Source organism: Pavona decussata, unplaced genomic scaffold (assembly GCF_977016875.1).
Source record: "Pavona decussata unplaced genomic scaffold, jaPavDecu1.1 SCAFFOLD_157, whole genome shotgun sequence".
Classification (NCBI taxonomy): domain Eukaryota; kingdom Metazoa; phylum Cnidaria; class Anthozoa; order Scleractinia; family Agariciidae; genus Pavona; species Pavona decussata.
In genome coordinates, this window is record NW_028145569.1 from 539,098 (window position 1) to 553,324 (window position 14,227).

At 36.9% G+C, this 14,227-nt stretch overlaps 1 protein-coding gene across 3 annotated transcripts; it reads right to left on the reverse strand.

Annotated features, from left to right (window-relative positions):
* Positions 1-2,783: 2,783 nt before the first annotated feature.
* LOC146465065 (uncharacterized) lies at positions 2,784-9,499 on the reverse strand. 3 transcript variants are annotated; one of them, XM_085128968.1, is made up of 4 exons: positions 9,475-9,499; positions 4,138-4,234; positions 3,533-3,605; positions 2,784-3,362 (listed from the first exon to the last, which is right to left on the reverse strand). In XM_085128968.1, exons 2-4 carry the CDS (start codon positions 4,210-4,212, stop codon positions 3,007-3,009), a joined length of 504 nt encoding a protein of 167 aa, XP_084985094.1. In that variant the 5' UTR covers positions 4,213-4,234; positions 9,475-9,499; the 3' UTR covers positions 2,784-3,006. The 3 variants fall into 3 exon arrangements, with proteins under 3 accessions (XP_084985094.1, XP_084985095.1, XP_084985093.1); XM_085128969.1 differs by lacking the exon at positions 9,475-9,499 and adding an exon at positions 9,028-9,052; XM_085128967.1 differs by lacking the exon at positions 9,475-9,499 and adding an exon at positions 6,553-6,681.
* Positions 9,500-14,227: the final 4,728 nt, after the last annotated feature.

Genomic DNA, 14,227 nt, shown 5'->3' on the forward strand with positions numbered 1-14,227 from the left:
TCGTACAGAAATATTTATAGTCTCATAACAAACGTAACAAAAGAAGAAATAAAGGAAAAATAATGTTTGGTTAAGCCTGGTTTACACGGACGACGCAAACATAAGAATAAGCACAAGTACAAGCACAAGGATGTTTACACGTGCGATAAGCATAAGCATAACGTGACATACGCAAGCGCAGAAGCAAACAAATTTGGCGCAATCGCGCAGCCGGGCTGCCTTTTGGCGCGAGATTTGATTCCAACATGACGGCAAATGGCAACGCATGAGCAACTAGATTGTACGCTGACAACTTGTCACTGTTTTTCAGTTTCCTTTGCTTGCGCTTATGCTTATGCTTGCGTCGTTGCGTCGTGCGTGTAAACCGGAACGACGCAAGCATAAGCATAAGCGCAAGCACAAGGCGCTTATGCTTGCGTCGCACCGGTTTACACGTAGGTTTCTTGTGCTTATGCTTGTGCTTATGCTCATGCTTGCATCGTACATGTAAACCAGGCTTAATGGTTCAAAATATTTGAACGTTTACTTTAAAATTAGGGCGTGTTTACTAATATGCGCTACGAATGAATTATACAAGTCCAACACAAAATGTTCAAAACAATTCATAACTCTGGGAATATTTCTCCTAAAAAATAATTCTAGTCTCTGAGTAAAATGTAAGAATAGGAGAATATAGGAAAAATAATGTTTGTTTGTGGCCCGTCTAAGAGGAGAATTTTATTAAATCTGATAAGGTATCAGTCATAGTAGAGCATCTAAGACGAAGAACATGTTTGCGTCAGACTATTTTAATTTTTTTCATCGCGCAATGGCTTTACTTCTCGAGATATTTACTTACAGTGCATGGAATGGAATGGCTCTTTAATATCACTCATTATTATTCAAGGAAACTGCACAAAGGCTGTTTTCATTGGTTTCCATGAACGCGTGACGGTCCTTTATTGGGAATGTCACTTCACATAATTCATGGAGGAGGAGGGTAAAAAAAAAAAAAACTAGTAATACCTTTATTGTGCCTCTTGTCTCGAACATACACACCTTTTCGCGTCTAAAGCGGAATACAAAATCCCACCATTATTCTTTATTTGATTCTGGTTATCTGGTTTTGCCGATCAAAGAATTTCTCACTGTCGCTTTTTATGTTTCACTGAAAGGGAACGGGTCGCAAATTAGTGACAAGAGCGCCTCCATTTTTATTGCTATCTACGTCTTTGGGTGAATAAGGAAAGGCCCGGTTATCGAATAGGTTGGAGGATGGATCCATCCTTTGCGAACTTAGTTCAGCCCTACTTCAAGTATGCTTCCATTCTCCAAAGTTCGTCTGTGAATGAAAGAGTGGTTTCCCTCCGAATTCAGCGCAATTAGTGCAAAAAGTATACCGTCAATGACTTTGAATATCATAAGGGGTTGGTGCAACGTGGCAAAAAGGAGTCAATACTGAGAAAGTGTAGCTGTTCAACTCTATCAACAATAAACTTCATTACGGTTAGTCAACGACAACTATCAAGAACTGAATGAAAAGCTGTTTACATGGAACGCCAAACAGACCAAGAAATGTTGTGGACAGCTAGGTTCATGACTTAATTATAATTTAAAGATTTTTATTCTGTTTTTAAGTTGTTGAAGCCGATTCATCACTTTTACAGACAAGCACATTTCGCAAAGTGTCATTAACTTCATATCGCAAGAAACTCGTGTTCTCAGAGCAATATTTTAGAACTAATTATTCTAGTTTACTGTTCTAATTTTTATTCTTCACTCACATAAAAGAATAGATAAGAGATATAATTAAAAAATGTTGCTGAACACCCTTTTTGATGAATAGGTCACGAAATGTATATTTTCGTTAGTATATTTCTTTCGAAGGGAGAGGCCTTGTCGCTCCGATCCGTGATTTAACTGCCATGGTTTTGCTAAGAAGTAAGCATTGAGGTAAGATTGGGAACCAGCTTGATTTAAAATTAATTATCCATTTCGGCTAAAGAGTGAAATAATCTACGGCTTGGTAGTTACAATCATTATGACTGCAGCCGAGTCAACTACATCGACTTTCTCTGTAGCATGGGGTGGAAAGCGATGAAAGAGATCGAGTTCGACACTAAATATACGAACAAGGGGATGGAGCATAATTTCGAACGTCGTTCTTAATTTATTGTAAATAAAAATTAAAACAATAACAAACATTAAAGTTTTTTCCATTTATCAATTACCCAAACGAAGACAGACCAATCCTATGGACTGTAAGCTTGCAGATTGAATTAAGCATTCAATTTCTAGAGATATGACAAACTTTCTTGTCCTTAGACCAAAGAAACTTCGATATACCAGCAGTTTCAATTCAGGCTTTAAAAATGTCTTGTTGAAAACTCAGCGGAGTGCTTTGTTCAGTTTACCGTTTTCTTCTTTGAGGTTCGTTACCATTCGTGACATAGTTATTAATTTTTTTTGGTAAAATCGGGTGGTGGGTTTGTTTTTGCGGAAAACGACCAAAGTTCAAATAGGAAAAGGACCGTTCTTTTAACCCTGCAATCTTCCCTCCCAAAAAAAAAACCCAACTCCAGGATGGTTAGAGAATAAATTTCATCAGCAACTTTACACATTCTTGCCGGTCCTTCTTGTCTTTTCCAGCTTTTCGCGATTGGTGGACTAAATTCAATTCAATTCACAACAACAAGCTGTACATAATTCAGATTATCTATTAGCTTTAAGGTACACATAGACGACCAGCAGTTCAATGCTCTCAAATCGTCATTAATTACAGATCCACAAATATCTAGCCCCAATAATGCCACCATTGTTCTTTATTTCCATTTTAAAATGAGTATTACAGCCATACAATAAACGAGTATTCTGAGACGAGTTTTGCAAGACAAATGCCTCCCAGACAACTGCGGTAACCACAATTATTTAAGTCGAATCTAGGCAGACAGCCCCTTAATTTATCAGTTTATGCCCGCTGTTGTAACTAAGACGTTTATTTGTCGTAATACAACTTACAGTTAATGATCAAATCATATATGCTCCAAAGTAACTGTGAAAATTTGAGTTGCCGCCTGACCCCATGTAAAGTTCGGAGGTGCTGTACGTCTTCAGGTAGATGGAGTCACCAGCGCTTAGTTTGAACACTCCACTTGCTGAATTGGTACCACCTCCAGCGCCTCCGGATGGAGTGTCATATGCTGGTGCTATCATCGAAAGCACTTTGTTGCCCACTTGAATGAAGAGTCTTCCATTGTTGCGGTAATTGAGGTTGGCATAAATGAGGTACCGTCCAGAGGTTGGCACAGTCAGTTTTCCGTCTTGGTAGGTCATTCCACCTTCAAGATGGCTATTTTGGCCACTAGCAGAGAAGTCCGTGATCACTAGAAACAAATTAAAAGCATGAAGCCTAACGAACAATTTATCTCAGTACTATCTACTGCCATTCAAAAAGTATTTTATCCTATAAAGGATAATTTCTAGACACTAGTCAACATCCAAAGAGAAACGAAATTGTTATTGCCTTTAGAAAGTGGTTAAGAAATATAGTTACCCGTGTTGGACGGATAGGTCTTAGTTCCTACTCCGGAACTCTCAATATGAGCAGAAGGCTGGCATGAATCATCCTATAAAAAATAAAAGCAAACAAAAGAAAAACGATTAATTTAAGTTAATTTGGAGGATATCTGTATTCTAAACATATGATTGAGAAATCTGAATAAATATCAGCTAAAAACGTGAAATGTTAGCTGCGTGTCGTCTTGGTGTGGAAATAGAACTAATGAACTTCTCTAACTATTTGATTATTAGACGAATGATGAACATATATTCATCATAGTGCTCAAATGTTCGTGACACATGTCTGTCAATTAACACTGATGGGATTTAAATTTTTAAAAATTACCTCACATGCTTCGTTGGGAGGTTTTTGCGATTGAAAAAAATTCATGATAGTGAAAATGAAAATTGTAGTTGGTTTTTTTTGTTTCTCAAAAAAAAAAGAAAAGAAAAGAAAAGAAAAAAGCGTGGTTTTTACATCATTTTATGAAGCCCTTCACAGACGAATCGCTAGAGTAACTTGAAATAACCATTCCCTTCTTGGCTTCAATGGCGCGAAAATTACTGCCGGTGATCTAGAGAAATAAATAAGCAACGTACTGCGTATCCATGTATTCCTGGGCAGAAATACAAGTTGGTACAAACGATGGCAGCAATGACTGCGACGATTTTCATCTTGATAGTCCTCAAATTGATTCTGTGATAAAAAGAGAAGGAGGAACCCTTGAAATTAGAATAACATTTTCACGGAAAAGGATCCATTGTTTTTATATAGTGCCATAACATACAACTGCCAAATAAAGTCAAATGGCAGACACCCCTTAAGTCTAATATCGCCTTCCTGGATCTTCTTTGAGATTCTATTTTCAATAGAGTAAAGAAGGCTCTGCTAAGAAACACCCACTTGTTCTTGTTTCGGTAAGCAAGCTCAATAGACTATTTCCGATATATCTCGGAATTGGTCTATTTCATTTGGTGGAGTTAAATTGCTGTAGTAGGACAAATTTGGAACCGGGAAGTTTTAGACCGTTGCCGCAATTTTTACACAGTTTTTCTCTGCTCCCTTCTGCTAGTAACCAAGGAAGAAGTGTTTTTCTTATTCTTTATACTTTAACGAAAAGCCCAAGGGGATGGATTAAATATAAACTAAATCACATTTAGTCCAAGAATAATGATTATCTAGAGTTTCTTGTTGAACTGAACTTCCTGTGCCTCTGACAAATTGATGAACAAAAATAATCAATTTTTCACAAGTTAGCATTCATAGTACATTAATGGATGAATAAGATACATTCATCCAGAATTGCTACGATAATTTTACTGTGCGGGTGTTCTTTGAGTGGAACTTCCTTTTTACTAAAATGAAATTAAAAATCACAAATCTTCTGCGCTCAAGATGAACAATTGTTATTCCCCGTTTTCCTTTGTATGCAGAGAAGCTTGGACATACCAAAAATGACGTGTGGTTATTGAAGCCCAGATGTGCTATTTAAACTTATCAATATAAGGTATCCGTCATAAAAAAAAGGGTTAATACGGATATTATACCGTTAGAAGAGTATCTCAAACAAAGAACATATTTTTTGTCGACTATCTTTAATTTTTATCGCGCTCTGGCTATTGTTCTCGCGACGTTTACTTACAGTGCGTGAAATTATGCAGGGCTCAACATTATTCAACTGGGCATCACGAAACCTGATGTCATTTGTTGCCATGAAATCATGTATTATGCAGGAGGTCAAGGAAACAAAAAACTAATAAAACCTTTGTTTTGCCTTTCTTTCTTGTGAATATTGACGCGTGTTCGCTTAGTAAGTAAAAAACAAAGTCCAACCATTTTTCTTCGTTCGATTCTGGTTATCTGGTTTGCACGATCAAAGAGTTTCGTACTTTCACGTCTCGCTACTGAAAGGAACGGCTCTCAAACTAATGACAAGAGAGCCTCGATTTTCATTGAGATCTTGGGTGAATAAATAACAGTCCGTTTTCCAATAGAAATTGAAAGGATTTTATTCTCCTGTTAACTTGCTGAGACAACCACCTTCCGCAAAGTGCCATTTGTTTCATCGCAAGAAACTTATGCTCTCAGAGAAATATTTTAGGACAAATTATTCTATTTTGCCTAAAGGAATATATTAGAGATATATTTCAAAATATTATTGAACATCCTCTCCGTACACAGACCATTAAAGTTATATTTTTGTCACCTTTTTCCTTTCCAAGGGAGAGGCATTGTCGCTCAGACCTGAGGTTTAAGAGACATGGGTTTGCAAAGCAGAAAGTATTGATCTAAAATAACAAACAAGTTTGATTTTCAATTCATTATTTATTTCTGCTGGTTAAGTGAAATGATCTAACGCCTTGGCAGTTAGAATAACGGTGACTGCAGCAAGTCAACTGCATGACAACGACTTTATCTGTAGAACGGTGAGGGAATGCAATGAAAGAGGTGGAGTTGGACACCGGATACTAACAAGTGGGTGGAGAATATTTTCGATAGTTCAGTAGCAGAAACTTGATTGCAGCACAACGGCTGCACGCCATCGACCTAACAGAAAACGAACTGTAAAAGAGTCTATGCAAGAGAATGAAGAATAATCCCTCAAATGGCTTTTTTGTTTCCCCTTGCCCTTTGTCACAACTATCTTCTCACTGTGAAGCGCTCTGGAAGGAATTATCTCAGTTGAAGGGCTTGTCCTAGCCAGAGCACGGGAAGTAGCACACAGATCAAAATGAACTACTTTTCATGAATTCAACCCAAAACTACGCTACCTAGAGGATACTGTTCTGGTCAGCGTTTTTATTCAGTCTCCTAAACAAGTATCAAATCTTAGGAAAAAAGATTTTCGTTTTTAAATTTGGGATACCTTGAGTGGCTAGTGAGAGTCATAAGAAAAATTAAAGAAACTTCATTCAATCCTCCGTTCCTCCAAATTCAAAGTAACAACGATAAAATAAAATTTTCCTACTGCCCGTCAGTAAGAATATTCCTTATCACACAGATGAATGACTTACCTTAATGTTAACCCTCTAAATTGTTCAGGAGGAAAACGCAAACTGCACTCAGCTAATCCAAACTGGCGATATATTCATTCGATCGAATTATTAGCGTTAATGTGGGTCGAAATACTGTCCAATCGCTGACTTTGTTTCGACATTTTTTCAAAGGCCAAGGGGAGTCAGGGTGTCGTTGATGTGTTTTGACTGTATTCCTAGGAGACCGGGTGGGTCTTCAATAATGCTTTTAGATATTAGCTCATCTGAGCAGTAAAAATAAGAACGCTTGATTAGAAACTTATGTTCTCTGAGAGATATTTTAGGACAAATTGTTTTATTTTACCATCTATTGTCTTACTTTTATTCTTAACTCTCTTGAGAGAATAGATATTCAATTTATTAAGAAATATTATTAGATACCCATATGCATTGATAGCTACTTCTTTTGGCGAATAAATAACGGTCTGTTGTGGAATTCCTTTCAGGATGGATCCATCAGTTTTCAGGTTTTATTAAAATTTCAAGGTCTTTATTCTGGTGTTAACTTGTTGACGCCGATAAATCATCATTTTTACAGACAACCACCTTCCGCAAAATGCCATTTGCTTCTTCGCAAGGAACTTATGTCTTTTTTCTATTTTATCGTTCATATTTATATTCTTAACGTGCCTGAAGGAATAGATAAGAGATATATTTCAAAATATTATTGAGCACCCTCTTCATACATAAACCATTAAAGATATGTCTTTGCTAGTTTTCTTTTTTCCTTTCCAAAGCGGAGGCATTAAAGTCCCTCAGATTCGTGGTACAGGACTGATAAGAGCTATGGTATTGATTAAGAATAAACAACTAGTTTGATTTGCAATTCAGTATTTATTTCTGCTGGCTAAGTGAAACGATCTACCGCCTTGGTAGTTAGAATAATCGTGACTGCAGCAAGCCAACTGCATGTCATCGACTTTATCTGTAGCAAGGAGAGGGACAGCGATGAAAGAGGTCGTGTTCGACACTGGATACCTACAAGTGGGTGGAGAACAATTTCGGTAGTTAGCAGATTCTTGATTTCAGCAAGACAAGTGCGTGAAATGGACCTAACAGAAAACTTACTATAAAAGAGTCCAAGAGTCCAAAACAATGAAGGATAAACTCGCAAACGTTATGTTTTTGTTCCCTTTGTCCTGTGCAAAATGCCCTTCTTCTTTGAACAGAATTCACTCGTTTCGCGTATAAAACGAAATACAATATCCTAACATTTTTCTTTGTTTAATTCGGGTTATTGATTTCAACGATCGAAGAATTTCTAACTGTCGCCTTTTATTTGTCGCTAAAAGGGAATGGGTTCCACATTAATGGCAAGAACGCATCCGTTTTTATTGAGAGTTGTGTCTTTGGGTGAATAAATAACGCTCTGTGGTCAAAATTCTTACAAGATCGATCCATCGGTGTTTCAGCTTAACTGAAATTTGAACCCTTTTATTTTGGGATTTAACTTGTTGAGGCCGATTCATCATTTTTACAGACAACCACCTTCCGCAAAGCACCATTATGCTTTATCGCAAGAAATAAACTTATGCTCTTAGAGAAATATTTTAGGGCAATTTTTTCTAATTTACCGTTTATATTTATATTTTTAGCGTGCCTGAAGGAATAAATTATAGATTTATTTCAAAATATTATTGAACCCCCTCTCCATACGTAGACCATTAATTTAAAGGTATATTTTTGTTAGTTTTCTTTTATCCTTTCCAAGGGAGTGGCTTTATCCCTCAGATCGATGGTTTAAGAGCCATGGGTTTGCTAAGCAGAAAGTATTGACTATTGATAGTCACGTCTTTTGGTGAATAAATAACGGTATGTTGTTGAACATGGTACAAAGTGGATCAATCAGTTTTCAGGCTTTATTAAAATTTGAAGGTCTTTATTCTGGTGTTAATTTATTGAGGCCTATTCATCATCATTCTTACAGACAACCACCTTCCCCAAAATGCCAATGCTTCATCACAAGAAACTTACAAATTATTCTATTTACCTTTCTTATTTATATTCTTAACTTGCCTGAAGGAATAGACAAGAGATATATTTCAAAATGTTATTAAACATCCTCTCCATACACAGACCATTTAAGTTATATTTTTGTCAGCTTTTTCCTTTCCAAGGGAGAGACATTATCGCACAGATCGGTGGTTTAAGATCCATGGGTTTGCTAAGCATAAAGTATTGATCTAAAATGACAAACTAGTTTGATTTGCAATTCAGTATTTATTTCTGCTGGTTAAGTGAAACGATCTACCGCCTTGGTAGTTAGAATAATCGTGACTGCAGCAAGCCAACTGCATGTCATCGAATTTATCTGTAGCATGGAGAGGGAAAGCGATGAAAGAGGTCGAGATGGACACCGGATACTAACAAGTGGATGGAGAACATTTTCGGTATTTAGCAGAAACGAGATTGCAGCACGTCAGCTGCGTGTCATCGACCTAACAGAAAACGTACTATAAAAGAGTCCGAAAGAATAAAGAATAATCTCAGAAATGTGTTTTTTGTTTCTCTTGGCCCTTTGTAACAACTCTGTTCTCACTGTGAAGCGCTCTGGAAGGAATTATCTCAGTTGAAGGTCTCGTCCAAGCCAGAGCGCGGAAGTGAATTAGCATGTACAGATCAAAATGAAACTTTTCATGAATTTAACCTAAATCTACGCTAGCTAAAGGATACTGTTCTGGCCGGCGTTTTTATTCAGTCAGAAGTATGAAAATCTTAGGAACAAAAGATTTTCGTTTTTAAATTTGGGACTACCTTGAGTTGCTAGTGAGAGTCATAAGAATATTACAGAAACTTCATTCAATCCTCCGTTCCTCCAAATTCAAAGTAACAGCGATAAAAGAAAGTTTTCCTATTGCCCATCAGTTAGAATATTTCTTATCACAGAGATGAATGACTTACCTTAATGTTTACCCTCGAAATTGTTTAGGAAGAAAACGCAAACTGCATTAAGCAAATTATTCATTCGAAATTATTCAGCAAATTATTCATTCGATCGAATTATGAGCATTGATGTGGGTCGAAATACTGTCCAATCACTGACTTAGTTTCTACATTTTTTCAAAGGTAAAGTGTAGTCAGGGTGTATTTGATGTGTTTTGACTGTATTTCTAGGAGACCGGGTGGGTCTTTAATAATGCTTTTAGATATTAGCTCATCTTGTTCTTGAGGCGATTGAGCAGTAAAAATAGGAACGCTTGTTCACACTTACTGATTAGAAACTTATGTTTTCTTAGAAATATTTTAGGACAAATCGTTTATTTTAGAATTCTTACTTTTATTCTGAACTCTCCAGAGAGAATAGATATTAAATGTTTTGTGAAATGTTATTTAATACCCATATGCATTGATAGTTATGCCTTTTGGTGAATAAATAACAATCTGTTGTGGAATTCCTTTTAAAATGGATCCATCAGTTTTCAAGCTTTATTAAAATTTGAAGGTTTTTGGTGCTGGTGTTGACTTGTTAAGGCCGATTCATTATGTTTACAGAGAAGCACCTTCCGCAACTTTCCACTGATTTGCTTCATCGCAAGACACTTATATGCTCTCAGAGAAATATATGTTAGGACAAATTATTCTATTTTACCATTCTTATTTATATTCTTAACTTGCATACCAGGAGGAATAGATTAGAGATATATTTCAAAATATTATTGAACACCCTCTCCATACATAGACCATTATATTTAAAGGTATATTTTTTGTTTGTTTTCGTTTTTTCTTTCCAAGGGAGAGACATTGTCCCTCAGATCCGTGGTATAAGAGCCATGGGTTTGCTAAGAAGTAAGTATTGATCTAAAATGGCAAACTAGTTTGATTTTCAATTTATTATTTATTCCTGCTGGTTAAGATAAATGATCTAACGCCTTGGCAGTTAGAATGATCGCAAATGTAGCAAGTCAACTGCATGTCATCGACTTTGTCTGTAGAACGGTGAGGGAAAGCGATGAAAGAGATCGAGTTCGACACCGGGGAACAATTTCGGTACTTAGTAGAAAATTAATTTTAGCACAAAAGCTTCACGCTATCGACTTAACACTGATATCGTACTATAAAAGAGTCCAAAAGGATAAAGAATAATCTCTCAAATGGCTTTTTAGTTTCAATTGGGCTTTTGTAACAGCTATCTTCTCACTGTAAAGCGCTCTGGAAGGAATTATCTCAGTTGAAGGGCTCGTGTTAGCCAGAGTGCGGGACTGGTAGCAAACAGATCAAAATGAAACTTTTCATGAATTTAACCCAAAACTACGCTAGCTAAAGGATACTGTTCTAGGCGGCGTTTTTATTAAGTCGCTAAAACAATTACAGAAACTTCATTCAATCTGTCCGTTCCTCCAAATTCAAAGTTACAGCAATAAACGTACGAAAATTTTCCTCCTGCCCATCAATTTGAATGGCCTTAGTACCTTAATGTTAACCCTCCGACTTCTTCAGGAGGAAAACCGAAAACTGCACTCAGCTAGTCCAAACTGGCAACATATTCTTTCGATCGTATTATTAGCATTAATGTGGTTCAACTCCTGATGGGAGCACTCAGATTTTTTTCCGAGTATGCTTTTGTCATTTACTGATACATCATTCTCATAGTCTTGTTTTGTGAGGGAAAAATAGTATTCAAGTCTCACAATTGTATGAGACTCCGACAGATTACTATCAAACTTTAACAACGTCCTTGGGTGAACAAAAAACGGTCGGTTGTCAAACAGTTTACGATCCATCTTCTCCAGCTTTTATTTCAGCCCTTCTTCGATGAGTAAGCTTCTATTTTTCACTTCTACTTGTACGCATTTAGTACAAAAAAGTATAACGTGGATATGTTTGAATATCATCCAAAGTGATGGTACAACGAAGATGGGCAAAATAGGACTAATCTGAGTACGTTTACTTAATTATGATCATCCGGGTTAGTGTAGTGCTGAGAAGAACTGTTTCACACTGTATATTTCAAGGTGAATTTCCCTTCAAACGTTTTTATGATGCGCCACCTACTGATGAGTCAGTAACTTGTTTGCAAGCAAAGTTCATGAAATGGTGTTATTTTTAGAACGCACCGGCGAGCGGGAATTGTAAACAAGGCATGAATTTTTGGCGTCACAACAAACATAAAATGTGGTATCTCCGATTCTATAAGACGTGCAGAAAGGATTGAGACGGTGAAATACTCGGTATATAAGGTTGAATTTCCCTTCAAAAGTTTTTATGCTGCGCCATCTACTGATGAATAATTTGCTCGCAAGGAAAGGTCAAGAATTGTGTTATTTTCACCATAGGGGGCCCACACAATGTGTCTGTGTAGCCGATTGTTATTATATAGTAAATGCACTGGATTTACCGTTTGCTTCACCTATAGCGATATATCGTTAACTATGTATATAAATCAATAATACATAAACGTTGAATTACCTTATCTGTGGTATATAGTCGTCCTTTTACCTCAAAAGCGGTTTTTTGAGCGATTTTGAAGGAGTTTGCGTGAACTCAAACTCTTTCAAAATCGCTCAAAAAACCGCTTTTGAGGTAAAAGGACGACTATATACCACAGATAAGGTAATTCAACGTTTATTTATCATTGATTTATATACATAGTTAGCGATATATCGCTATAGGTGAAGCAAACAGTAAATCCAGTGCATTTACTTTATAATAACAATCGGCTACACAGACACATTGCGTGGGCCCCCTATGTTTTCACCGAATAAGAGATGGTATGACGTTGAAATTCGATCGAAAATTAAACGACGATATTCTTTCGAAAACCTATAAACATTATAATAAAGTCTGAAAAAGCTCGCCTAATGTGTTTTGCTGTGTTTTGTGGCTTCTCAGAGCTTCCGAAGGCCGTCTTCAGCGGTTTATCTCTCGGCGGCTGGTCCACGTGCAGCACTGTATAAGTGTATTATGTAAATGACAAGGTTGGAAAACTTTAAGTCCAATATGAACGTAATTTGACTGGTCATTTGAGAAGAGCACTTCCATAACCTCGCTAAAATTCGTTTTAAACTTAAGCACACGCTTACCTGGCTCATCATATGCCAAGAAGGATGATGTGCAGTCTTTCCTGAGCAACCATTTTCGGAGAAGTTTATTTTATTGATACACAGGTCTTCGTTGAAAATACAGTTGCATCCTAATCGGGCGCCATTTTTGCCGAGGAACAGCGAGGAATAGCCGTGTTGCTGACAAACTCACGGCCAAACTTAGGCACGAGTTCTAAAATTTGCCTTACAGGGGGAATGGACGTGAAACTTTTGGCTTCCAAAAACCTACACACACTACCTCCCGGGTGAGTACAGTTTCGTTCCAGCCAGCCCTGCATAAACGTCTCTTGCAATTCCCAATTTTCCAACTTGTAAATCTTGTACATTTAAGGTCTTCCAACTATCCAGGATGAATGAATTAGTAGGAGTGGTGTTCAAGTCAAGAAAGAAAATGAAAGTTCTATCAAAAACGTCAAAGAAAGTTTTAACGAGCAGAACAATGGTACTCAACACGTGCCCTACAAACTTTGGTACATTTCTTTGCCCTTCTGGGCAAAACAGCAACGTAAAAGGACCCAAATTCAAGGTTTTGTAAATAATTAATTCACCTAGGATACTGCCCGGACACCTTGCACAACATTTGGGTCAGATTTATTGATTTACTTTTGCTTTCGTTAGCGCAAATCCCTTTTCAACATTTCCTTCCATTTTATTTTCGGGGTTTAGCCACGGTGAAGGACTTATTTCGTACTTTTTTTTGTCCATGTCAACATTTTTATAGCTGAATTTCGGATACAAAGTTAATATGTCATTAGCAGTCCCGGCTATCAAAGCAAGTGGAATTTGGAGGAATTTATGATCAGCCACTGACACAAGTTTTACATTGATACTAAATGCAAGAAAAGGTTGCTAATGTAGTGGATCAAATTCTCTCAGTTAAAAGCTTGCTTAAGCTTAATATGTATTTAATGTAGTTTTGTTATTGATTGAATGATTTTTAATACTTTTAAATCTTTACCACTAATCAATCATCTTCTTAGATGAATTATGTCTCATAAAATTCCAGATGTGATCACTTAATTGGTGTACAGGTCAAACTTTCCAGCAATTATAACGCATGGAGGTACCTGATACATATATAATGCTTGCATATCAGTCCAGAAAATATTTATGTTCCCCTTTTGGACATATTGCGTTCAAGTTTATTATGCTTGTTAGTTTAGGTGACATTGAAGACCTTGAGGTGTCTATATAGAGGCCTAAAAATCCTTGTGATGATGAAGCCTGGGTTTCTCAGGAATCCGGCCACAGAGCTCAGTACATGCCTTTTAAGGCTTGGTTCCCAGTGGTAGGTGTATTGCAAAAAATCATTCACATCCTGCTTTCCCTTCAGGTTGAGGGTTCCATGCGGGACTTACAAGACTTATTGTAGATGCCCAATGGAGTACACTCTGTTTTTTTTTTTTTTTTTTGATAAGAACGTCTAATTTTGGAGCTGAGGCTGAACGTTCTTATTTTGTTTTGCGATTTGAGGCTAAAAACGTTCTTAAGATGTTCTCAGTAAATTACATGGTATACACTAGATGTATTTTCAGTAATTCAATGCAGGAAACCTATCAAAGTACATTGCCTGCTGAGATATGGTATCAAGAACGGCTGATTATAACAAACCG

Bases quoted from the DNA above. Each gene is read 5' to 3' on its own strand.
- LOC146465065 (XM_085128968.1), bottom strand. From the start codon at position 4,212: ATGAAAATCGTCGCAGTCATTGCTGCCATCGTTTGTACCAACTTGTAT. The intron at 3,606-4,137 runs GTACGTTGCTTA...TATTTTTTATAG, and splicing joins CAGGAATACATGGATACGCA to GATGATTCATGCCAGCCTTC. The intron at 3,363-3,532 runs GTAACTATATTT...ATTTGTTTCTAG, and splicing joins GACCTATCCGTCCAACACGG to TGATCACGGACTTCTCTGCT.